Below are 24,059 nucleotides of genomic sequence, written 5' to 3'. Positions count from 1 at the left end.
GGTTCTACTAATCGCAAATATTTAAGAGAAATTAAAAGTGCACACCAAGCAAAAGTCTGGGTCTCAGGAGGATTAATGCTAATAAATTAATCATTGATAGACTGGCAAAATGAAATTATGTTTATATGAATGATGTCCGTTTACATACATACAACATCCAGTGATTCAAACTGTATAAATGCTAGTGTTTTTGGGAGATGGACAAAAATAATCGGAGGAAATAAATGCTAGTGTAGCTTGGAATGGAAACATGCCAGCATGTCTGTGAAGAGTTTAATCCATACTGCATATCAGCATAAATTAAAATTAATCTACCTTCTGAACTAAGGAGTAAACAACACTGAGTTACGTAGCAAAATGCTATAATAAATGCAAAAAATGTATAATATAAAAAAACTAAAAATCATGAATTACAGACAGATTAGACAGATCAATTCGTTTTTTAAATACAGATTAAAGTTCTAGATTAATTGCTTAATTCAAAATATTTAACATTGAGAGCACTACTTTACTTTTATTTCGATAAGGGCCATTGGGCTGGCAGTCTTATATGGCTGTCGAAATTATTGATTTTATTGTTTTGGAGGTAGGCATGCTGTTGCCACGTGTGTTGCCTCACACCTGTGTTGCCTCAAAGCACACATTAAAAATTCCAATATATGAAAAAATTATGTGTACATCATATGCATTTGCTGCAAGAAACTGAAATGATTAGATAATAAATAATTTAGACTGTATAAAATTTGATTTAAAAAGAACATTTTTATGGTGCTCTCACTGTTTGGTGCAATACTATATATATATATATATATATATATATATATATATATATATATATATATATATATATATATATATATATTCAGTGTGTAACTGCCTTTACTCAGAGAATTCACATTGGGATCGTGGTACCCAGGTAAGTGGACATAGGAGTCTTGCCCAAGGGACACTTATTGGTGTTGTGTAGTACAACTGCAACGATTAGTCGACGTAATCGACAACGTCGACTATTAAAAAAACTGTCGACACTGAATTTCATTGTCGACGCGTCGTTAATGTGTGATGGAGCGCGAGAGAGAGAGAGAGCGCGAGCCAGAGTGAAGAGAGAGAGCGAGAAAGACAGAGATACCCCTCGCTGCAGAACCACAAGTCCAGGGGGTGGGGCTGGATCTGATCCAACTCTTCCTACGTCGTGTTTTCATTGGTCTGAAGCAGATCGGACTCTTCCCCATCCGGTTTTACTCACTCGCCTTTCGGAGTCAAGTAAACAATCATGAACGTGAAAGTAAGTTCATAATAGACACATTTTCATTTTGCTAATGCTATTAATTAGTTTCGTTGGGTGATTTTACTTAATTGAAAATCTGATTGCTTCTGTTTGCGCGAAAAGATAAAAAATAAAATAAAGATAAAAAATGAAATAGTTAATATTTATATAGGAAATGTACAGCATTTTATTATGTTTGTAATCACAGACATGTTCCTTCTTTTAAATCTGTATTGTGTGATTTAAATGTGCTACGTAGCAAATAACATTTTGATCTATAAACGGTAAAAGTCTTAAGGTTGGGTTCCAGGATTTATTTGATAAGATAAAATAAGTCCTGGTCGGGAAACGTAAGCGACACGTGTTAAGTTTAACGACGAATTGAAATGCGATGACTTAAAACCAATGAAAAGAAGATATGGGTGGTCAGGAGGTCAGGCTCCACCCCTTGGATCAGATCCAGCCCCACCCCCTGGACTTGTGGTTCTGCAGCGAGGGGTACTTGGAAAGACACGCACACACATATGGTGAGAAATAAAGCATCCTGATTGGCCTCACCTTATGCTTATTCGGCCAGTGAGGTTTTGGTGTGGGCGGGACTTGCAGCGCGAGACGCAGCGCGAGAGAAAACAGTGATTTAGTGAACACAAACAAATTACATCTGACTCCGCAATACTCTAGTCTGGATCTGGTGAAATAACGACAGGATTAACTCCTCCATTAACATTACTAAAGCTGGTATTAGGGAAATACTGTATTCTGTACAAGGGACATTCCAGGATTTTGGTACATTTCCTGTCCCACCACTTAAATTTCAAATGTACGTATCCAAAATATCTAAATGACAATTTTTTGTGAAAAATGTACTTGTTATAAGACAAACTGTAAAATATGGTGGAAAAATAAGCTCCTTAGATAATATTCAAAAGACTGAATACTTTTGGACCACCTAAAAAAATGGCCGTTTTCTCTTGTCCCACTCATTGGGTGACCAACTCCTTTGGCAAATTTAACAATTAAAATAAGCTCTAAATAAATGACTTCCTCTTGTATATTGTTGATATGCATCTCCTTTACTTATGAAAACAACTTCTTTGGTCTACATTGTATTGCATGTTACAGTTTTTATGCTTTTAAGTTGTGTCCCACAACATGCGCGCAACCCTGTTACCATAAGGAATTTTACCTGGCAGAGAAAGAGTTAAAAGTATTTGTCTACTGCCACAAAGGAAGTTACATCACAAGGACATTTTCTGCCCACATGGCAAGACCAAGGCTGTATTCGGAATGGCATACTACTATACTGCGTACTGCATACTGCACTAGTATGTACTGCATACTACACGCTGCCCAGTATGTAGTATTCGGTACTGTAACACTTTTGATTGTAGTACCCTACACGGTCCTGCTGTGACACACCAGTCAGTGCTCTGTAGTCCTCCGAATTCCTCAGAGTGAGTTGTAAACAGAAAGAACACAAGAGTAAGTGCTCTAACAATTTTCAAGGTTTTTTTTCAAATATGTTTGTCCAAGTTGTGTGTGTCTCTCAGTGAACGCAACCCTGTTACTCATATTGTAAGACTAATAATGAGTAGAGTCAATTTTTTCTTTATATACTTATATAACCATGTTTGTCCTTGATCTTGTATACATAGCTAAATTTTACAGTTAGCATCTTTTCAAGGGGTAAACCACAACTTAGCCTAGATTTGCAACCCTGTTACTCGCAACCCTGTTACTGCAAGTTACCAAATATATTGCATAATCTAATTTAAAAAAACTGCTTTGATACCTGAGCTTGATGAATCAAACTTTTTGATAGTCTATTACCTGTATTTAATAAATATATGACTAAAATTATCAAATTGAAGATACATTATTTTTAGAAGTGACCACCCCTAAAATGTACCAAAATCCTGGAATGTCCCACAATATATTAAAATTGTTATAGTAACTATATAATATACAGCTCTGGAAAAAAATAAGAGACCACGATTATTTTCTTTGATTTGTTCTTTGAATATCTCTGGAATAAAGTCAAGAGGAAGATGGATGATCACAAGCCATCAAATCAATTTGAACTGTTCAAATATTTGCACCTGGAGTGGCATAAAATTATCCAAAATGTACTGCACAAATGGTCTTGGGCCCTAAACGTTTAACAGTGAATGTGTAGTAAAATATGCATTGAATGAAGAGCCTCACCACTAGAAAGTGCAAATAGACGGCATGGCAAAAAATAATCGTAACTAATGAACTAATTAAAAAAATTATTGGCAGATTAGTCGACTACTAAAATAGTCATTTGTTGCAGCCCTATTGTGTAGTGTGGTGTGCTGTCCTGGTTATGAAACTGAACCCTAGTCTTTTGCAGACTAAAACACCAATTTACAATTTACAGATTTCTCTACTGAAAACTGTTTATTCGGGTGAGTAAAGCGCTTCTGTTTATTTACAATAAGCTTATGGGCTGGAGCTTACCGCTAATGCCGCCTAACTGCCGCCTGACATAGCTACACTGTGGAACCCTGAGTGCTCCAGTAAACCAAGGTAATATTAGCTAGCAGTTTGTCCCACATAGCTTGTTTTAACACAGTAAATGCGCAGACTACAGTCTACAGTCTACGATATACTCACCTCTGAACGGCCGAATAGCTAGTGCTTAGCGGGTAATGCTAATACTGCTGGAGAACTAAACTGGAACTCCTGTATAGGGCTGTACTTCAGCGAAGTGGCTTTACTGCTTCTTACAACCTCAACCGGTACAATTCATACATAACGCACAACATATTAAAATGCGCACTGACAATTTATGGAAAAATTAAAGTATTTTAAGTGTATTTTAGTTTGAAAAATACGGTACATATTGGCCATCGGCTACTACTGCTGTCTAAAAATCCACATCAGCATCGGCCTCTAAAAAAAACATATCGGTCAGTAAGTTCAGTAACTTCAATTAGTTAAAAAAAAAAAAAAAAAAAAAAAAAAAAAACAGAATCCAGACAGAATATAAGTTTAAGTTACAAAAAGACTTTTATTTACATTCTCAAGAATGAATCAATGAAACACTTGACAATCAGACATACTGTGACATACTTGAGATTTTCTGATTATGAGCACTATAGACTGATTAGCATACAGCACATACTGTACGTCTGCCATTAAAACTGATCTAACGACTGGAGGATTTGATTTATTTATACACAGAGTGACTGAAAACGAAACCCAGTCCAGGGGATGTGCACTCTCTCTCTCTCTCTCTCTCTCTCTCTCTCTCTCTCCAACACAGCTCCAAATATTATCTTTGGATAAAGTTAAGAGTGACTCTGGACTGTGAGCCAAAACGCACCAGCTCATAATGAATGATAGAATTCCCAGTATTCCAGGTTTCCCCCTGGTAGACCTGCTTTCCGGGTTAGGAACATTCTGTAAGTCTGGTAGAGATCTGGTAGCAGAAGTCCATGCTTTCCACATTAGAAGAAACTGGACAGACTAGATGAATTCTGCTACCTCCACCTTCAAAGCCCTGTAACTGCTGATCTCCAGCCAAATGTCTACATAATCTCTTTCTCTTCCTCTCGTTTTCTCTCAGCTCCTAGCAAATACTGATCACCCTCTCTCTTCTTCCGACAAAAATTATAAATACACAAATAGTCTTTAAAAATATGTACAAAGAAAGAAACAAACACTATATGAAAAGAACCTCGTAAAGCCTCGTAAATGTTCTTAAATCATATGTAAGTCGTCCCTCAGGGAGGGTAGTGCAGATTAGAAACAGCCTGTACACATGGGAAGAAATGAAAACCCGTCACACTCGTCACTTTGCTGCTCTTCATTCTTGCATTCTTCATTCCACAGATCTCCCAGACACAGATTAAACCTAGACATATCATTCACTAATCAGAATTTTGCTTTTTTTTGTATGTTTTGAATTTGAGGAGGTGAAAAAACATTTAAACTTATGGATCTAAATTCAAATAAGATGAACCAGGCTTTCTCTAATCTTAGATTTTTTTTATTTTTTTATCTTATATTGTTGTATATTTCCTAACACTCCTGCTCTGTTCTCCGTCCTGCTGTAACATTGCAAATTTATCTGCTGTGGGATTTTTAAGGCTTATCTTATCCTATCATTAGATTCGATTTTTTAAATCTAAAATTTTATAGGTCTGAATGTTTTACATTTCAAACCTGTCTCAAGAAAATCTAATTCATGAAATGCATTAATGACATTTAAATGTCAAGTTCATTATATATATATAGTCAGGTAAACATACTGAAGGTGTGGTTATCTCCAATCACGTGATTGGAGATAACCACACCTTCAATACAAAATGCAGATAGTTCCATAGGCCTGTCACAATAATTACGTCATCAAACGTATTGTACAGTATATGAACATAACCTTAATTTTAAACTTTTTTATTTTTTTAATTGCCCATTGTGTTTTTCTTATTAAGTAAAGCTTATTTTAGTTTTGTTTGTTTCTAAAGTATGATATTTCAGCATTTTTTTATTTCAAATTCAATACCTAAATTACAACTTATTAATTAACAAGTTCATTGCTAACTATTGTGTGCAATTGTGTTTTATACCAATGGATTTAAACTTTAACTTTTGATGACCTTGATATTGCCCATTGTGTTTTTCATATCAAGTAAAGCTAATTATGTGAATTATGTGAATGTGAGGCTATTTCAATTATGTTTTTTAAATGTAGGATATTTCAGCTTTTTCATATTCCAAATTAATTAGCAAAAAATACTAATTAATCAATCATTAATCATAATCCCAGTGGTATAAAATTGACATAAAATTATAATTTGACCATTTAACACAATTATTTCATCAATTATCATTTATCATGACAGGCCTATTGGTCCATTACAAAAAAAAAAAGGACACCGTTTTATGGTGAAACTATGTGGCACACACAGCTCACTATTACTGGAGCCCAATCCAAGTCAGTATAATACAGTCAATGGACATTTTCCATTATATGCTGTGACAGTGTGAGACTAGGCTTATTCTATGTGTGGGAAACCACAGTGCTATATGTTCATCTGAATTACAATGCAGTTCTTTGATTCACGTCCAACCACCCCTTAAAAAATAAAACAGCCATACGCTTCCTCTAGTTTATCGCACCCAAATGCCATCTAGTGGCCAAAAGCTGGCACTTAACAAAAACACCTCATTAAAGAAATGCTTCAACTGCAACTCCAGACATGAGCCGTTCGCCATGCAGTGTGCAGCTTCCATCAGTGAGGTACTTCTTTAATCTTGATGTGTGATACTCTCTAACTATAAGGAAATCCACATTTTATCAGGGCGAATTAATTTAATAATACATCGCTATAGATGTATCAGATGTATTTTTGAAAAAATCCATCAATGCCATGCTTGTCCTATTGTTCCAAAGTCTTGATTCGTCAAACCTGGTCCCAATAGAACAGATGCATGTGGCATAGAGGGATTTAAAATGAAATGACGTTTAAAAAACAAAAGAAAAAAAAAGAAGAAGAAGAAGAAGAAGAAAAAAGCTGATTCACTGAATGAGCTTCTGAGCTTCTACTGTATCTGGCTCGTTTGAACGATATGGGCCGAAGCCAAAAGGCGCCAGCATGTATTGTCTCATATGTCACAAAGTCAGAACTGATGATGTGTTAGTGAAGGGGGCGGGGCCAGGGTTTGGGGGTGTATTTGTGTGTATGTATGTAAGTCTGTGTATCTGTGTAACTGTGTGTTTTTGGGGTTGAGGCTTTATGTGGAGGTGACCGTGGTTCCGCTGCCCAGTTTGATGATCATCTGTTGGCAGTCGTGGAGAGTGCGCTTGTCCCCCAGCTTCTCCAGCGTACGAGCCGCATCCGCCAACATGCCCACTCTTTGGCCGGGTGCCGAAAGAAAGGAAGGGGGGAGGTACCAGCAGGCCAGCATGACCGCTTCAGCCTGCTCTCGCTGACCCGGCCGCGTCTCACACTCTTCTGTAAACACACACACACACACACACACAAAAAACACAAAAGAAAAAAGTTTTAATTATTATAATTAGGGTCAAACACACTTATTCACACTCTGATTCCTACATTGTGTGAGAGCATCATGTTAACCCGAAGGAGCCCATGGTTGCTGTTATGTGCCGCAGACTCTTTAGATAGATTGTGAGATCTAATTCTAGACACCCAGTATCAGATATACAGCTCTGGTAAAAAATTAAGAGACCATTACATTTTCTGAATCAGTTTCTCTGATTTTGCTATTTATAGGTTATGTTTGAGTAAAATGAATATTTTATTCTATAAACTACGGACAACATTTCTCCCAAATTCCAAAAAAAAAAAAAAAATTGTGATTTAGAGCATTTATTTGCAGAAAATGAGAAATGACTGAAATAACAAAAAAGGTGCAGAGATATCAGACCTCAAATAATGCAAAGAAAACCCATTCATATTCAAAAAGTTCATGGCATGTTCTCCTCCACCAGTCTTACACACTGCTTTTGGATAACTTGGACATCTTCCTCCTGATTATATTCCAGAGGTTTTCAATTAGGTTAAATGAAAGAAAATCATCATTTTTAAGCAACCTTTTTTTCTTCAGAGCTGTATGTCCACATGTCTGTGAAGAGCCATTCTAATAAATGCATTCAGCTCCTTTACATTACATTACATTATCCAAAAGCAGTGTGTAAGACTGGTGGAGGAGAACATGCCAAGATGCATGAAAACTGTCTGAAAGCTCTGCATCTTTTTTGTTATTTCAGCCATTTCTCATTTTCTGCTAATAAATGCTCTAAATTTCTATTTTTATTTGAAATTTGGGAGAAATTTGGGGTCTCCTACATGGACTGTGGATGCGAAATCATGTGTATGATTTCTGTTGTAATCGAATGCCTGTTTGCATGAACAGTTTCAGACAGATGTCACCAGTCACAATCATTACCACCTACAGCACTGTCCACTGTTTGTGCCCATTCTAGGACTCTGTTAATCGTGAAATGACTTGCTTTAGCATCTGATCATGTTATCATGATAGTAATTAGGGTAGAGGTCCAGTACTTGTTGGCTACATTAGCAATATGCAAGCCTGTGTTACTACTGCTTTACGTGTCTGTATATGTTTACTGAATACAGCTACAGCAGAGGGGGGAAATGCAGCTCCATAGCAGAATAAGAATTACAAAACACACACACACACACACACACACACACACACACACCTAAGTCCTCACCGCTCTTGCCTCCGGGTGTGGCGCGACGGCGTAGACTGCGGTCCAAAAGCTGGTGTGTGCGCGTGGGGCTGGCACCCGCCATCAGCCTGGCTGTAGCTTCATGCAGAAACAACTGCAGAGAGAGAGAGAATGAGAGAGAGAGAAAGAAAGAGAAAAAGAGAGAGAGAGAATTTAACAGGCTGGCAAACACATAGCGCTCCCACGAGGGTTAATCCTCCCTTCAGAGGCTGACGCGTCTTTCCCTCTCCCCGCTACCGTCTCACACTCTTTCATCTTCCCTCTCTTCCCTATCTATCGTTCCATACAGCAGCTCTGTCTCTCTCCCCCACTCTCGCTCCCTTTCTCCTACAGCCCCAGTTAAAACTGTGAATGTGCGACACGACAAGAAGGTTTTTTTTTTTTTTTACACTCTAAATGTCTGAATGTGTTGTTGATGTTGAATGGCATTTCAGCAGCAGATGTTACATTTACAGCTAAATCAAGATAATTAATAGGAGAAATTTATAATAATAAAGTCTGCAGTTCATAAGGGCATCAAAGTCCATATGTTTAGTCGGGATCTCAGAAATGTTGTTTGGTGAGAGTGTCTTATTGAACCATTTACAGCAATTGCTGAATCAATTATAGTAGATGCTAAATCATTCATTGTAAATACTAACCCATTAGTATAGTAGTATGTAATGAACCATTTGTAGCAGATACTAAATCATTTATAGTAGATGCTGGACCAGTTTAGTAGATACTGAATAAGTTGTTGTATATACTGAATCATCTGGACTAGATGATGAATGATTTCTAGCACTGAACCATTTGTACCAGATACTGAATCATTTTCAGTAGAAGCTGAGCATTTTTAGTACATGCTGAGCTGTTTTTAATAAATGTAGGACCATTATTGTAGATGCTGATTCATTTATTGTAGATAGTGAATCATTTACAGTAGATGCTGAATCATTTTAGCACATGCTGAACTGTTTGCAGTATATACTGAATTAATAGTATATATATATATATATATATATATATATATATATATATATATATATATTGAATCATTTCAGTACATACCATACTGTTTGTAGTAGATGCTGGACCATTTATAACAGATGTTGAAATGATTATACTTAAGCTTATACTGAATCATCTGGAGTAGATGCTGAATTGTTTATAGCACTGAACCATTTTTAGTCAATTCTGAATCATTTACAGTAGATGCTGAATAATTATCTATATATTATATTGTATTTAGAATATATGCAGATTCATTTATAGTAGACAGTGAATTATTTAATCTATATACTGAACCATTTGTAGATGTTGAATCATTTACAGTACATGCTGAATCACTTTAGTGGATACTGAACTGTTTGGAGTATATACTGAATAATTTATAGTACATATTTAATAATTTCAGTACATACTGTACTGTTTTTACAAGATGCTGGACCATTTGAACAGTAGTTATACAATAATTATACACCTACGGTTAAAAGTATTAAACTAAATATTAAGAAGTAAAGAAGAAGTCTAAAAAGGGCAAAACTCCAGGAGGAGAAACTGCTCCCTGTTCGCACAGTTTCTGAACAGAATGCTGATGTAGGGTTTTAGTTTTGGTATGGTACAGTGTTAAAAACAGTTTCCAGTGCTCAGCGCTTTGTGCCACGGCAGCCGCTTTCCATGGTGGTGGCCTACTTCAGCACTGAGCCAGAGGAAAACAACTGTTTGTCAGTGTGAGAGTGTCAGCTTCAGCTGAATCTGTGGCCAGGGCTGCACTTTTAGCAGTTTTAGCTTTTGTGGAGAACTTACTAGGACAGTCTGACCTGGCCACGCTGGCAGTTGTTTTAAATGTTATCCACTTGTAAATTAGTTTAAGACATAACTAAGGTCGTTCTACAAAGGGGTAATATCTGTTTTAACGTTCAGTACCAACAGTTCAGTGTCAACAGTGTGGACATACCCCTCATGTAATAAGAAAAATATTTTTCTTTATTTAATTTTTTTTTATTTAAACTACATTGTAGATTAATATTGAAGACATCAAAACTATAAAGAAACACAAATGCAATCATGAAGTATAATACAATACAAGTCAACATATGTTTTATGATTTATATTTTTCAAAATAGCACCTGCAACTGGAATGGTTGGCAATATTTTGCAAAGTTACTTTGCTTTGATGCCCACTTTGCCCACTCTTAGCATTATTCTCTCAGTCGGCTTTGTGAGGTAGAACCTAAACATGGTTCTCCAACATTCTTTAAAATGTTTTAAGTCTTTAATATTTATCTACAATGCAGTAAATAATACAAATGAAGAACGAATATTAATGGGAATTAAAAAAATAAATATATATTTTTTTTCTTCCATTTTAGCTAGGCCAATTGTTTTACCCATTTAGCTGCTACTTAGTTGTATATCCCCCATTACTGGTAATGCCACAACACAAGAAGAGCGAAAACTAGCACATGCCTCCTCTGATACATGTGAAGTCAGCCACTGCCTCTTTTTGAACTGCTGCTGATGCAGCATTGCCGAGTAGCATCACAGCGCACTCGGAGGAAATCACAGCAACTCGGTTCTGATACATCAGCTCACAGATGCCTCGTGCTTATCAACATCACCCTTTGGAGTGACGAGGGGAGAGAGCGCCATCTACCCACCCAGAGAGAGCAAGGCCAATTGTGCTCTCTCAGGGCTCCGGCAGCTGATGGCAAGCTGCATGACCAAGATTCAAACCAGCGATCACCGGTTTTATGTGTTCAGATGTGTTACCACCATCTCTCAACATTAATACAGTGAAGAAGTGAAAGTTATATGTCTATGTGTTTAAATAAGTTAAATGTTTTTATGGGGTGTATTTAAGCATAATAGTGTAAGTAGTGTCTCACCCTGCGCATGGCGGGTCTGAAGCTGTGGGCGAGTTTACGCAGAGAGCTGAGGTCCTGCTGGAAGCCCTGCAGCTCTGCCGGAGAGGCCGCCGACGCAGAGCTCTGCTGACCGGTGGCTGGAGAACACACCTGCTGATCCCGCCACACATTAGTGCGCGTTACCAGCAGCAGATCACACAGCAACAACTGCACCAACTGCAGAGAAAGAGAAAAAAGATACATTTATATACTTTACACATAAACAAACAAATCTGAAACAGATTGTCTAAAGGACTATTTTTTCCTTAGAATGCTATAACAAGAGACCATGCAGATCAGTCCACAAATAAATTAAAGTAGCTTAAAACTTCAGACATTAACCCATTAACAAGTCTTAGCATCTATATGGGCTGTGGGTTTAGGCAATACAAAACCCTATCATTTATTTAGATTCTGAAAACTTAGAGAGCTTTGGAGACTTCTACAGGACACTTGGAGAAGTTGCCTGTTCACTCTCTCTCTCTTTCTACTCAGTTAATACTTAATTACTGCAGATCAGTAAGAGGAATTAACCCAAATTCTGCAGGTTTGAAAATAGACATAAAAAGTAGACAAACACAACAAAACTAAAGGCTTGGAGGACATGAATGGTTAATTTGTGTTTTCTAAAATACAGATTTTTTAAAAGGCCAAATTTATAATTTTTATTCATTATATTTTGACAGTTGTGGATTAACTTAATTGTTTGAATGTTATCGATTACAATTGCAATTACTACATTTTTACTAACGTTTCTTATTAAACATGAAACATTTTTATGAAATGCTTGAATAGAAATCCTTAAGATTAAGCCCTGTAATCTCAGGCAGAAATGACTGGCCTGTTAAAGGGTTAAAAATGTAGTGAGGAAGATAAAAAGTAATGTATAAATACTGTGAATCTGGGATGAACCATCAGGCAAAAAAATAAAAAAAGTGTTCAGCCAAAGTGAAAAGGCTGAATAATTTATACTGAACAATGACAAATTTATTTTATTCCAGGTGCTTTGTTGGTATGCCTGCTGATCATTTTTTTAATTGTAAAAAAAATTAAGTAATAAAGAAACCGATTTTTGGGACTTTGGTTTAATGTTGTTCCGTTTTGTTTCGGTGCATCCCTACCTAAAAGGGGCACCAAACCCACTGATTTTTTGCTGGCTTCATCCACCGCTGAAGTTTAAAAAATGCATTTTTTTTTAAGGTTAGGAAATTTTTATATATATATATATATATATATATATATATATATATATATATATAAAAACTTTCAAAACTTTAAAGGAACACGTTTCAGCTTTTTATGGAAAAAATATTCTTTAGGGTTTAGTTGATGTTTAAAATAAAATGGTCATAAAAAACAAACTTAAAAGCTTAAAAACAGCAGACATTTGGTTACATTTGATCCTCTACAATAAAGAAGCTAAGTGCCATGCAGATTAATTTTGCTGTGTACTGAAAAAAAGACAAAAGGAACATGTGCAAAAGAGGAACAAAATAAACCTCATAAATAAAACAGACAACAAATACAGTAACTTAAAGGTCATTAGAAAGAGACTGACAGGGCGTCTGGTCAGCGACTCAGCTCTGTGTTGCACTGCAGAAACATTGCACTCAGTTCATACACATGCAATGCAACTACAATGCACCACAGCTCTAGCCAAAGTAGGAGAAAGCTTCCACATCTGAGGGAGTAGTAAGGTTCAATGTGATTTACCATAACTCAGAGAGTGTGTGTGTGTGTGTACAGATACATACCTTATCTAAAGTGCTGCTGCTCCTGCCGTGTGGCCCCAGGTTGAGGCTGTCTCTAAACAGGCCGCTGGCTTTCTCACAGTAGCTGAGGCTGAGCTGGCTGTTCTCCGGTTTGGCCAGCAGGGCGCGCACTGCTTTAAATGTATTCAGGCAAGCTTTGGGTAAGGGGCTCCTGCAACACATACGCACATATGGTCAGCCAAAGTTAAAATGGGGAAGAAAAAATAGCATTAACAGGGTTCACACATTTTTTAACCAATAAATTTACATTTTTTTTTTTACTTTTCCATGCCTTCAAGGTGAGTTTTCAGGACTATTTTTAGAATTTTTTAAAACATCAGCGCAGATAAAATCAATAAAATCAAAAATCAACTAAATTTAAATCAAATTGATTATAGTATGCCTAAAATTAATCTGATAAAAATGTTGACACACAATATTTAATAATAAAATGTGTGTTAGATCCTGAGAACTCTATTGTGTAGGGCTAAATTACTGAATTACTGAATTAACCTAAATTACTGAATTAAACTTTCTTCATCGATAAACGGAAACAAAGATTTATAGACCAAATTTCCATGACTGGGTATTTCTATATTTCCAAAACTTATCCAGGCCTGGAAATTCTTGCTATTTTCAAATTTCATGATTTTTCCAGGTTTTAATGACTGTACGAATCCTGCATTAGGGACAAAAAGGGGTAGTTCACAATACCCAGCAGCCCAAAACACACAGTTTTCTATATTAAAATATTAATGTTAAAATAAATTTAGGATGTAGTATTCTCCCTGCTCAGCTGCATATATGCTCATTGAAAATAAATGTATTTAAAATGTTGTACAGTACTATATATAATAAGCACGTAAAACCCTGTGAAATTTTATCAAAAGTCTTGTAACAGTCAGAGAGAGCAGACTATTAGCTTCCCCAGAAATCCAAGAATAAACACATTTCTTCTCACTTTTTTATTGTTTTATTTCTTATTAAGGCCAATTACCCAATCCGCTCATTAGGACTGCCCCCTGTCACTAGTGATGCCCCAATACTAGGATTGTAAAGACTAGCACATGCCTCCTCCGATACATGTGAAGTCAGACTCTGCCTCTTTTCGAACTGCTGATGCAGCATTGCCGAGTAGCATCACAGCACACTCGGAGGAAAGCGCAGCGACTCGGTTCTGATACATCAGCTCACAGGCGCCTTGTATTGATCAACATTACCCTTTGGAGTGATGTGGGGAGAGAGCGCCATCTACCCACCCAGAGAGAGAGCGAGGCCAATTGTGCTCTCTCAGGACTACGGCAGCTGATGGCAAGCTGCATGACCAGGATTCGAACTCCTGATCATAGTGGCAGCACATAGCCTGCTGGATTCTTCTCACTTTTTAACTCTCTGTTTTAAGAAAGTTTTGTGCATGTGTGTGTGTATGTGTGTGTATGGGACTTACTCTGCGGACTGAAGGCTGCGTGGAAGGTGCTCCACTGCCGGATACAATCTTTCCGCCGCCACGTCATCCCCCTGCAGCCAGTTAATGATCACCACCGCAACCGAAGACCACCATTTCGAGTGAGGGTCACAGCCTGGAGGTCAGAGACAGAGCCAAACACACAGACACAGACACACACACACATCGCTTCAGTCAACACGACCCATATCTTGCCGTGCAAACACGCATAGATAACAACAGCCTTATCAGACCGGTGCAGCAAATATTGACAAGAGATTTTACAAATAAAACCAGCAAATTGACAGTATCACGCAAATAAAGCTGAATGCAGTGAAAGAAGCTCAGTCTGCATGGCCGGGGTCGGGCTGGTCAGTGCTTTTTCAGGTCAACCGTGAGTTTCTAGAGATGAATGCCCTGATATGGCCCTCTTATCCTGAGCTGAGAGACTCGCTTATCTTGTTTATAACTCCGGATTATACAGTATACTGCTGCCTTTTCCAAAACGGCAACTTAACTTCCATATAATTTTGAAGCATCTCTACTGGTCCAATAGAAATGAGATTTGATATGGTCATAATCTGACTATAAATAGGTTTCTGCAGCTGTCTGATTATTTTCATAGTCATGTAAACAGCATACTTAGGTGCAACTTGATGTGTTAAAAAAAAGTTTGGGGTTTACATTATGTTCACATCATATTTTTTTCTGTGATTTTATTGGCTGGTTGGCAAAGAAAAACTCATATTATTGCCTCATGTAAACTCTTTTCTGACTTGTCAATAGTGATGCCCCAATACCAGAAGGGTGAAGACTAGCACATGTCTCCTCTGATACATGTGAAGTCAGCCACCACTTCTTTTCAAACTGCTGCTGATGCAGCATTGCCGAGTAGCATCACAGTGCATTCGAAGGAAAAGGCAGCGAATCGGTTTTGATACATTAGCTTACAGACGCCTTGTGCTGATCAACATCACCCTTTGGAGTGATGTGGGGAGAGAGCACCATCTACCCACCCAGAGAGAGAGAGAGCAAGGCCAATTGTGCTCACTCAGGGCTCCGGCAGCTGATGGCAAGCTGCATGACAAGGATTCGAACTCCTGATCATAGTGGCAGCGCTTAGCTTTTTCTTAGCTCCTTCTTCTTACTTTTAAACCTTATTACCACATATTACCTTATATGTGATTATAATATGTGATTGCATTACTGACATACTCTGATGTTATGCAGTAATTGGAATAGGAAGTGTGATACAACCATATAAAACAAGCCAAATAAGTGAAAAAATGGAAACGTATAAAAAAAAAATGCAGATAATACAAAAATACAGATTTGTGGGACAGCAAAGATTAACGAAGAGTGACTGACCAGTAACAGTAGCCATGTTGGAGCCGATGGCGAAAGCCTGGGTGGTGGCTCCCGCTGCATCCGAGGCACTGGTCAGCAGCTGCAGGTACTCTAGGGCATCGGAGTACTCTCTGCAGAGCAACACACACACACACAAATATATGGTTTCATTCATATGGACTACATTTTATATTGCAGCTGTGCAATTGAAATGTGCATTCTATTAAAACACACTGATTAACCTTGTAAAATGTGAAATGTAAGATTTAATGTCTTAAAGAAGTCTGTGACTCATCGGATCACACACTGAAACTCACTGAAAGTCATCAGGAGTGCTGCAGGACTTACCCTTGACCCAGGTTAGGTGTCTTGTCTCCATGGGGCTGTGCCACACAGTACAGGGCCTTCTCCAGCAGGTGCTCCCTGAAGGCCTGTGTCACCTGAGCCAGAGGGTCCACTACACCCAAACAGAAGTGCACACACACAACACAACACAAACATAAGGATATTATGTATGACCCTTAACAGATGTTACCAGTGAGTTAAGCAATGTTTTTGTTGATAAAAATAATATGCTTTATGATCTCCACACTATTTTCCTAAGAAAATGAAACCTATATTCCAATTACATTTATATTTAATATATATATACACATTTGTGCACACTTGTGCACAAATGTATAAACCTCTTTAGTCATATTTCAGTAAATCATAAATAAATACAAAAGCAGTCAATACACAGTCCTATTTTGCTACTGTTTGAATAACTGTAGTTGTTGACAATCATTTCCCATGAAAAATGGTATTAAAAAAAAAAAGAACAGGAATAAATAAACCCAAAAAATAAAATAAAATGAGAAAATGACTGGTTATGAATTTAATGCAACGACACACTGTGTGAGCCCAACATTAACAGCAGAAGCTGTGATTGGTCCACTGAGAAACCTACACAGGCATGAGGGTTTTTTTGCTGTATTCCAGGAGTGTCGTGAGTTAAAGGGGGCAAAATGGACGCCCCCCGAAATGCCTTATCCCTTGTGTGGTGTTCGGGTCTGTGGGACCCGTATTAATTTTTCATCAAATGATACTCAAACTCATTGGCATTGGCTCATTTTTTGTGAAAAAAAATATATCAAAACACATTTTCGATAAACACACACTGTACAACCCCCCCCCCCCAAAAACCATTTATATTACATACAGTATGTTTGGCCAAGGGCTAATAAACCTTGCTTCATTTGTAAATTTGAAACTAAACAAATTTTCTACTCATATCTTGAGTTTAATTCATTTTCTTTTACATTTTATTAAAAAACTAATAAAAAAAAAGAGTAGCATTTTTTGAAAGAAATGTAACATAAGAAAGGTAAAGGGCAAATATTAACCATGTAAGCTGTTTAATTGCTTGCAATTTAGGTGAAGCAAGCATGTGTAAAGTACTTTAATGCAAAATTGCTTAATTTTGCTGAATTAAATACAAGTAACAAAGTAAACGAGTTACAAAAATGAACACCACACAAGGGTTAAAACAGCATAAATGGTCAAGTAAAGCGTTTTTACCCAAAGATCCAAAAGCCCCTGCTCACCTGTGTTCCCGGCCTGGCTGTAGATGCTCTCCTTAGGGCTGCTGCGCACAGACCAATCACCATCCACAAAGAAGCGATGACCCAGAGGGTGACACAGCCACTGCATGGCAGGAGGAACACTGCCACTGGGGGAGAGACAGGCCTGGCGAGCTCGACTCAGAAAGCCACGCTGCTCGGAGACACAGACAGAGGTTTTAACCCAGTAGATGGACAGGCAGAAAGGCTTAAAACACTAAATCTTGCACAGATTCTCACAGTCCACAGAAAAAGAAATTTCTTTTAAGCTGCTTAAAGCACTGATCTGACCTACGACCATTACTAAATACAGCAGAATAAAACACAGGATGAGAGGGCAGGATGATCAGGTTCTTACAGAGCTGATGTGCAGCAGACGAGGCAGACTGGTCTTCACCCGCAGAGCAGCCGAGACGTAGATCTCCGCCAGCGTGGCCACAGACAGACAGTCGCCAGCACACTCGGCCAGGTTCACCGCACTGAGGGCCATGTGGACAGCAAAGAGGTGACTGCCACCCAGCTTACCTGCACACAAACACAAGTAACTCAACAGATACATTTTAAATCTGATTTATGATTAAACTTTTCCCATAACACTCACAGAACGTCCACATATCTATAGTTTTTAATGCTTAACCTGATAAACCCTGTATGTAAGCTTACACTTTAGTTCTTCACAGTTTCATAAGCCCTACAATTGAACCCTGTGGAATTCCATGATTCACAATAACAACAGTTTTTGTATTAGTAATAATAGCAAAATAATTATGTGCCATGTGGACTGTTTAGTCCACTAAATTACATCACACTCCTGTCTCAAGCTTCCCAACATCTCTCGATAGGCATACTGAATTTTCCGTATTTTTCACACTAAAAGGCTCACTTAAAATCCTTAAATTTTCCCCAAAATCGTCAGTGCGCCTTTTAATCTGGTGAAACTTATGTATGAATTTTACCAGTCAGATTGTAAAGAACAGTAAAGCCACTCTGCTGTAGTACAGCATTATACATGAGTTTCAGTTTAGTTTCTCCAGCACCGGGGCTGGAGTAGCATTATCATTATCTGCTAACTGCTATTTCCATGTTCAGAGGTAAGTATATCAGACTGTAGCCTGCTGCAAACCCCAGCTAACGCTGCTGGAGCAGCATTAGCATTACCCTCAGGGCACTCAGGGTTCCTTAGGCTAGAGCTGTCGGGCGGCTACACTGAATTAGCTAGTGGTTAGGCGCTAATGCTAATGCTCCAGCCTTAGTGCTTTAGAAATTTGCGAATCTAAGCTTACTGTAAAAAAACGGAAGGGCTTTACTCACACAATAAACAGTTTTCGGGAGAGAAATCTGTGTAGATTAATATCCAGGGCTAGTTTGACTTAAAAAGAAAGTTTTTTTTAACTACAGTTTTGTTTATGTAGCTTAGCTTAACTTAACTTAGTTAGGTAACGCTTCTCACCTGTCATGTGGAGCTGGTGCAGGCGGTGGTAGACCAGGGCGGCGTCACGGCAGCTCTTGCGCGCATCATCCTTCAGGGGGCGATCAGCGCGAAGGCCTCCAGCCTTACAGGCCAGCCAGCGACCCACCCACAGCCTCTGTAGCCAAAGACGTAGGGTGGACCACAGCACAGCGCAGGCAAGGTCCAGCTGAGAGGTGGGCAGGGGTCGGCCGAGAGCTTTCAGGCAGGTCCACAAGTTCTGAGAGGCCTGGGCAAAGTCTCCCTGCATGAGGAAAAAGAAAGGAATGTTTTGTTTTTTTTTTGTCCACAGTCTTCTATATTAGGGTTTACGAATTATTATTGTGTCCCATGACTTTTGCCATGTCCTCTGGAAGCTAAAAAATCCTGCAATGACCAGTGGGATGTGTGTGTGGGGCCTTCAGCATTGAATGTAGATATGATTTCTGCAGGATTTGCTTGTATGATCAAACGGACAAGTTTAACCAGACCACCAGTCACGATCATTACCACCTACTGCACTGTCCACTGTGGGTGGTATTGATTTCTACGGTGTATTCCTGGTACACATGGTCATTTTAGCTAATCTTGTGGTGGTGTCCTCCTGGGATGACGAAGTCATAGTGAATGTGTCTGCCTGTGTGTTTTGCTACCTTTGTAAGGACCATATGTCCTCATTACCACAGAGGAATGTAAAATTTTTCAGTTTGTGAGGACATTTTGGTATTAATGACTTTTCCATGCCTTCAAGACACATTTTCATGACCATACAATTTTTAAAACATCAGGGCAGACATGGACAATAAAACCATTTTTGTATATTTTGTGTTAACTCTGAGCTGATGTATTTGTTAGCTTAAAATAGATTTTCTCTACCGATAAACTGAAACACAAAGATTTGTAGACTAGATTTTCATGACTTTTCCAAAACTTTCTGGGTATTTTTATTTTTCCAAAACTTATTCAGGCCTGGAAATTGCTATTTTCATAATTCCATGACTTTTCCAGGTTTTTCATGATTGTACAAACTTTACTGGTCATTAAGGTAAAGGTCCTGGTATAGGGTTAGGTATAGGATACATTAGCTACAGTTATTATTATGTGAATGGAAGGTCCTCACAAGAATAGCAAAACCAATGTGTTTGCGTGTGTGTGTCTTACCCGTGCCAGATCCAGGTCGGCCTGTTTGCGGTGTCTCCAGAAGAGGACGGAGGATTCAGAGTGAGGTCTAGTGACAGGTTCTCCATAAACCAACAGCTTGATCAGAACTCCAACTACCAGAACGCCATTCAGCAACCACACCAACAGAGTGGGCAGCATCCAGTCCATCCAGCCCCATGACTCAGCTGCAGAAAACACACACACACACACATTTATTGAGAACCGCACACATTGATACAACATGTGAAACATTGCAGAACAAGAAGAACAGAAACGATTGTTTCAGTCCTGTACAGTTCAAAATGGACAGTACCTGCACTCTCCATTCCCAGCATGTTCCTGCCAGTTCCAACATGGCTGGGGCCGACAGTATCTCCAGCTCTGCTGTTGCTGCTACTGCTCCCCCACATCAGTGAAGCCAGTGGGTTAAATGAGAGGAAGAGGAGGGTGAAGGCACACAAAGCCATGCGAGAACGGTCCAGCATTCCTCCAGCAGACCTTTCAGCTTGAGTCATCGGCTGAGAGTAAAGAAATGAGAACAAATCATCAATTAGTCAGTCAGTACTGTACAGTGCTGGTGTGATGATTACTCTTGTTAAAGAAAAGTGTGTTTAAGTATACATTTTAAAAGTATACTTAACATTAAAAAGTAAATACTTATAGAATTAAAATTAATACATATCTAAAAAATACTAACTGTACTATTTTCGAACAACTTATTGCAACTTAAATATATTTAAGTTGTAATTAAGCTATACTTAAATACAACATGAAAGCATTAGGTTGTGCTTTTGAGTGCTTTTTTTGTATATTTTCTGTGAACTTTTGTGAGATTTAAGTTTGTGTTTTTTTTAAACATAATGTTAATATACTTGAAGTACAGCTCTGGAAAAAAAATAAAAGACCATTTAAAACGAGCTAAAATGAGTTTCTTTGATTTCACCAAATTGAAAACCTCTGGAATATAATCAAGAGGAGGATGGATGATCACAAGCCATCAAACCAAATTGAACTGCTTGAATTTTTTGCACCAGTAGTGCAGGCATAAAGTTATCCAAAAGCAGTGTGTAAGACTGGTGGAGGAGAACATGAAAAGATGCTTGAAAACTGTGATTAAAAACCAGGGTTATTCCACCAAATATTGATTTCTGAACATTATGAATATGAACTTGGTTTCAGCTATTTCTCATTTTCTCAAGTGCAGCTCACCTTACTGTCGTCTACCATGGGACTGTCTGGTTCTGAGTCGCTGCTGCAGTGAGAGAAGGGGCCGCTGGGCAGGGGGGAGCCAGCATCGGAGGCTGGGGGAGTGGGCAGCTCGTTCTTCACATCCACCTCCATCGCCACCAGGTCCTTCAGAGACTCTGCAGACAAGACAAGTGTAATTAAAGCTGAGACCAACAGAACTGCAATGTAAAACCAGAAAATATTAATTTTTAACTTTTTTTTATGGAGAAGCAGTTATTTTGGTACATTGTTTAATAAATGCAAAACATAAATGCAAGCAGACTAATAGGCAAGAAAGTAGTTTTACTTTTGTGGAAAGAGCCACAGCCACCTTCTTTAAATGTATGGAAAAACTATTTAATAGAAAACGTTTTGATGGAACGGGTGTCCTATTCTTTTAACCCAAAATGTAAATTATACTATGTAGCTATGTAACATTTCCTATAATTTTCTATTGATTGTTTTATTTATTTGATATACTTTTTAGTGCTTATAGTCTCTTTGGTGTGCTTTCAACAATTTTTTTTGTTTGATAGAGATTAATTAATGTGCTATTTTTGTGTAAATTGCAATTACTTTGAAACTAATCAAACATTAAATAACAAACAGAAATGCTAAGCACACACTGTACTCACTGTTCTTCTGATTGGCCATCTTGAGAGCCATGTTCTCCTGCTTGAGTTTTTGGTTGGACTGTTGCAGGTAACGAATGTAGTCGATGGCTTTCCTCAGAACTGCTGACTTATTCAGCTGAAAAGCAGACAGGGAAAGTCGTTTAGCTTCTTGAACTTCTCATTTCTCGAGGAGAAGGCACGATAGAGAAAATCTAGTTTTCATTGACAATATTTAAAACAAGGCTTTTTTTCTAGTTTAAAGAGAATAAGAACATTTTGTGAAACATCAGACGATTAAGAAACTACTAGACGACAGACCTTAGCTTCTGTTCCAGCCACCAGATCCTTGAGTTCGATAATCTTGTCGTTGATGGAGGAGCGATAGCGCTTCTCGATGGCGTTGTGAGCCGTACGCTTCTCGCCCTTGTGAACCTGACCACCTGGCTTGCCACTGATGGCTATACGGTTGATGGGCAGCTTCTCTGTGTCCACCATGACTGGAACCGTGGTCAGGATGGTACCTCCACTCATCAGAGCCTGAGAGATAAAAAAGAAAAAATAAACTTTCAGAATAAGACATTCTAGTTTTAAAATCAATTTGTGACACTACCATCCACTGTAGTACTTAGATTTGGGGTAGTAATGCTGCTTGATAGTTAGTGAACGAGCAGCAATTAAAAGTTTGGACACACACGACTAAGCGTTTTTATTTTAGTTTTTAAAAGCCTACAAAAAAAAAAAAAAAAAATAAACAACACTTCCTCTGTTTAAAAGAATAAGTAAAAAAAAATCATAATAATTCAGGCAAGACAAAGAATATATATATTTTAAGACATATTGTGCTTTGTTGTTATGTGTGCAGGGGTGTAAAAATGTTAAATGTTATATATTAATATTTTTAAATTGTAGTTTTGTATTTGTTTTTTTCTTTTTCTTTTTAAAGCAGGACAAAAAACAATTTTAATTCATGCAATAGCGAGAAAGTGACAAAATAAATAAAAATCTTTAAAAAAAAAAAAAAAAAGCTATTTGACCTCTTTGACCTTTTTTATTTTGTTAATTTTTTGGTTGAAACTGAAACTTTATTTTAATGCATGCCCAATTATTTTATTATTCTGACATTCTGAAAACTAAAATGTTGCACAGGGTAAACTGAGTTTCTTTGATTTTTCCAAATTGAAAACCTCTGGAATATAATCAAGAGGAAGATGGATGATCACAAGACATCAAACCAAGCTGAACTGCTTAGATTTTTGCACCAGGAGTGGAATAATTGATCCAAAAGTAGTGTGTAAGACTGGTGGAGGAGAACATGCCAAGATGCATATTTCTGAACTCTTAGAACTTGTTTTCTTTGCATTATTTGAGGTCTGAAAGCTCTGCATCTTTTTTTGTTATTACAGTCATTTCTCATTTTATGCAAACAAATGCTTTAAATGACAATATTTTTATTTGGAATTTGGGAGAAATGTTGTCTGTAGTTTATAGAATAAAACAACAATGTTCATTTTACTCAAACACATACCTATAAATAGTAAAATCAGTATGGCCATTCCCAAATGTCTGATAAGTAAAAGTCGACTGGATCTTAAAGAGCCGCTACCTGTAGGGACGTGCCCTGGATCGGAGCGGTGGATGTAGCCAGGGAAGTGATGCATGGAGACGCCACTGTGGTCACCATTGATGCATCAGGCTTCAGAGTCGTGAGTAAGAGAGAGTCAGCCTTGATGAACTGAGGTTGGAGCAAGACCTACAACACAGACACATGACGGGAAACAGGTTTATTACATGTTCAGTTTAATCAATGTGTAGTCATAACAGATATTAAATCACTTAATGCCATGATACTTACAGGAACCTGCTGAACGTGGGGGGAAATGGTCTGTGCTGGGGAGCTGGATGTGGCGGTGAGGATGGGTGATGTGGAAAGGTTCTGGACCTGAGCCTGGATGGTCATTGGTTGGATGTTCTGTGGAGAGCTGGGAACACTGGGGACGGGCTGGGGGGAGCCCTGCTGAGGGACCACTGCAAACAAATAAATAAATCCATATATAACTCAATTT

At 38.0% G+C, this 24,059-nt stretch overlaps 1 protein-coding gene across 2 annotated transcripts in view; it reads right to left on the bottom strand.

Annotated features, from left to right (window-relative positions):
• Positions 1-7,006: 7,006 nt before the first annotated feature.
• Positions 7,007-24,059, bottom strand: part of srebf1 (sterol regulatory element binding transcription factor 1) — a 28,147-nt gene continuing 11,094 nt past the window's right edge. Inside the window, exons 3-19 of one of the 2 annotated variants that reach the window (XM_022673324.2) lie at positions 23,849-24,021; positions 23,600-23,746; positions 22,315-22,533; positions 22,018-22,132; positions 21,365-21,519; positions 20,469-20,673; positions 20,156-20,340; positions 18,998-19,259; positions 17,906-18,072; positions 17,533-17,701; positions 16,295-16,403; positions 15,968-16,077; positions 14,603-14,735; positions 13,159-13,327; positions 11,387-11,581; positions 8,487-8,610; positions 7,007-7,251 (exon numbers count right to left, since the gene is read on the bottom strand). In XM_022673324.2, coding sequence (XP_022529045.2) covers positions 7,031-7,251; positions 8,487-8,610; positions 11,387-11,581; positions 13,159-13,327; positions 14,603-14,735; positions 15,968-16,077; positions 16,295-16,403; positions 17,533-17,701; positions 17,906-18,072; positions 18,998-19,259; positions 20,156-20,340; positions 20,469-20,673; positions 21,365-21,519; positions 22,018-22,132; positions 22,315-22,533; positions 23,600-23,746; positions 23,849-24,021 — 2,858 coding nt within the window. In that variant the 3' untranslated portion in view covers positions 7,007-7,030. The remainder of the gene's footprint in view (positions 7,252-8,486; positions 8,611-11,386; positions 11,582-13,158; positions 13,328-14,602; positions 14,736-15,967; positions 16,078-16,294; positions 16,404-17,532; positions 17,702-17,905; positions 18,073-18,997; positions 19,260-20,155; positions 20,341-20,468; positions 20,674-21,364; positions 21,520-22,017; positions 22,133-22,314; positions 22,534-23,599; positions 23,747-23,848; positions 24,022-24,059) is intronic. The other variant, XM_022673326.2, reaches the window with a different exon arrangement.

The sequence above is a fragment of the Astyanax mexicanus genome, chromosome 19, assembly GCF_023375975.1.
Source record: "Astyanax mexicanus isolate ESR-SI-001 chromosome 19, AstMex3_surface, whole genome shotgun sequence".
In the NCBI taxonomy this organism is placed as follows: domain Eukaryota; kingdom Metazoa; phylum Chordata; class Actinopteri; order Characiformes; family Acestrorhamphidae; genus Astyanax; species Astyanax mexicanus.
The sequence above is the reverse complement of the archived record's forward strand: the minus strand, read 5'-3'. Positions and strand labels throughout refer to the sequence as shown.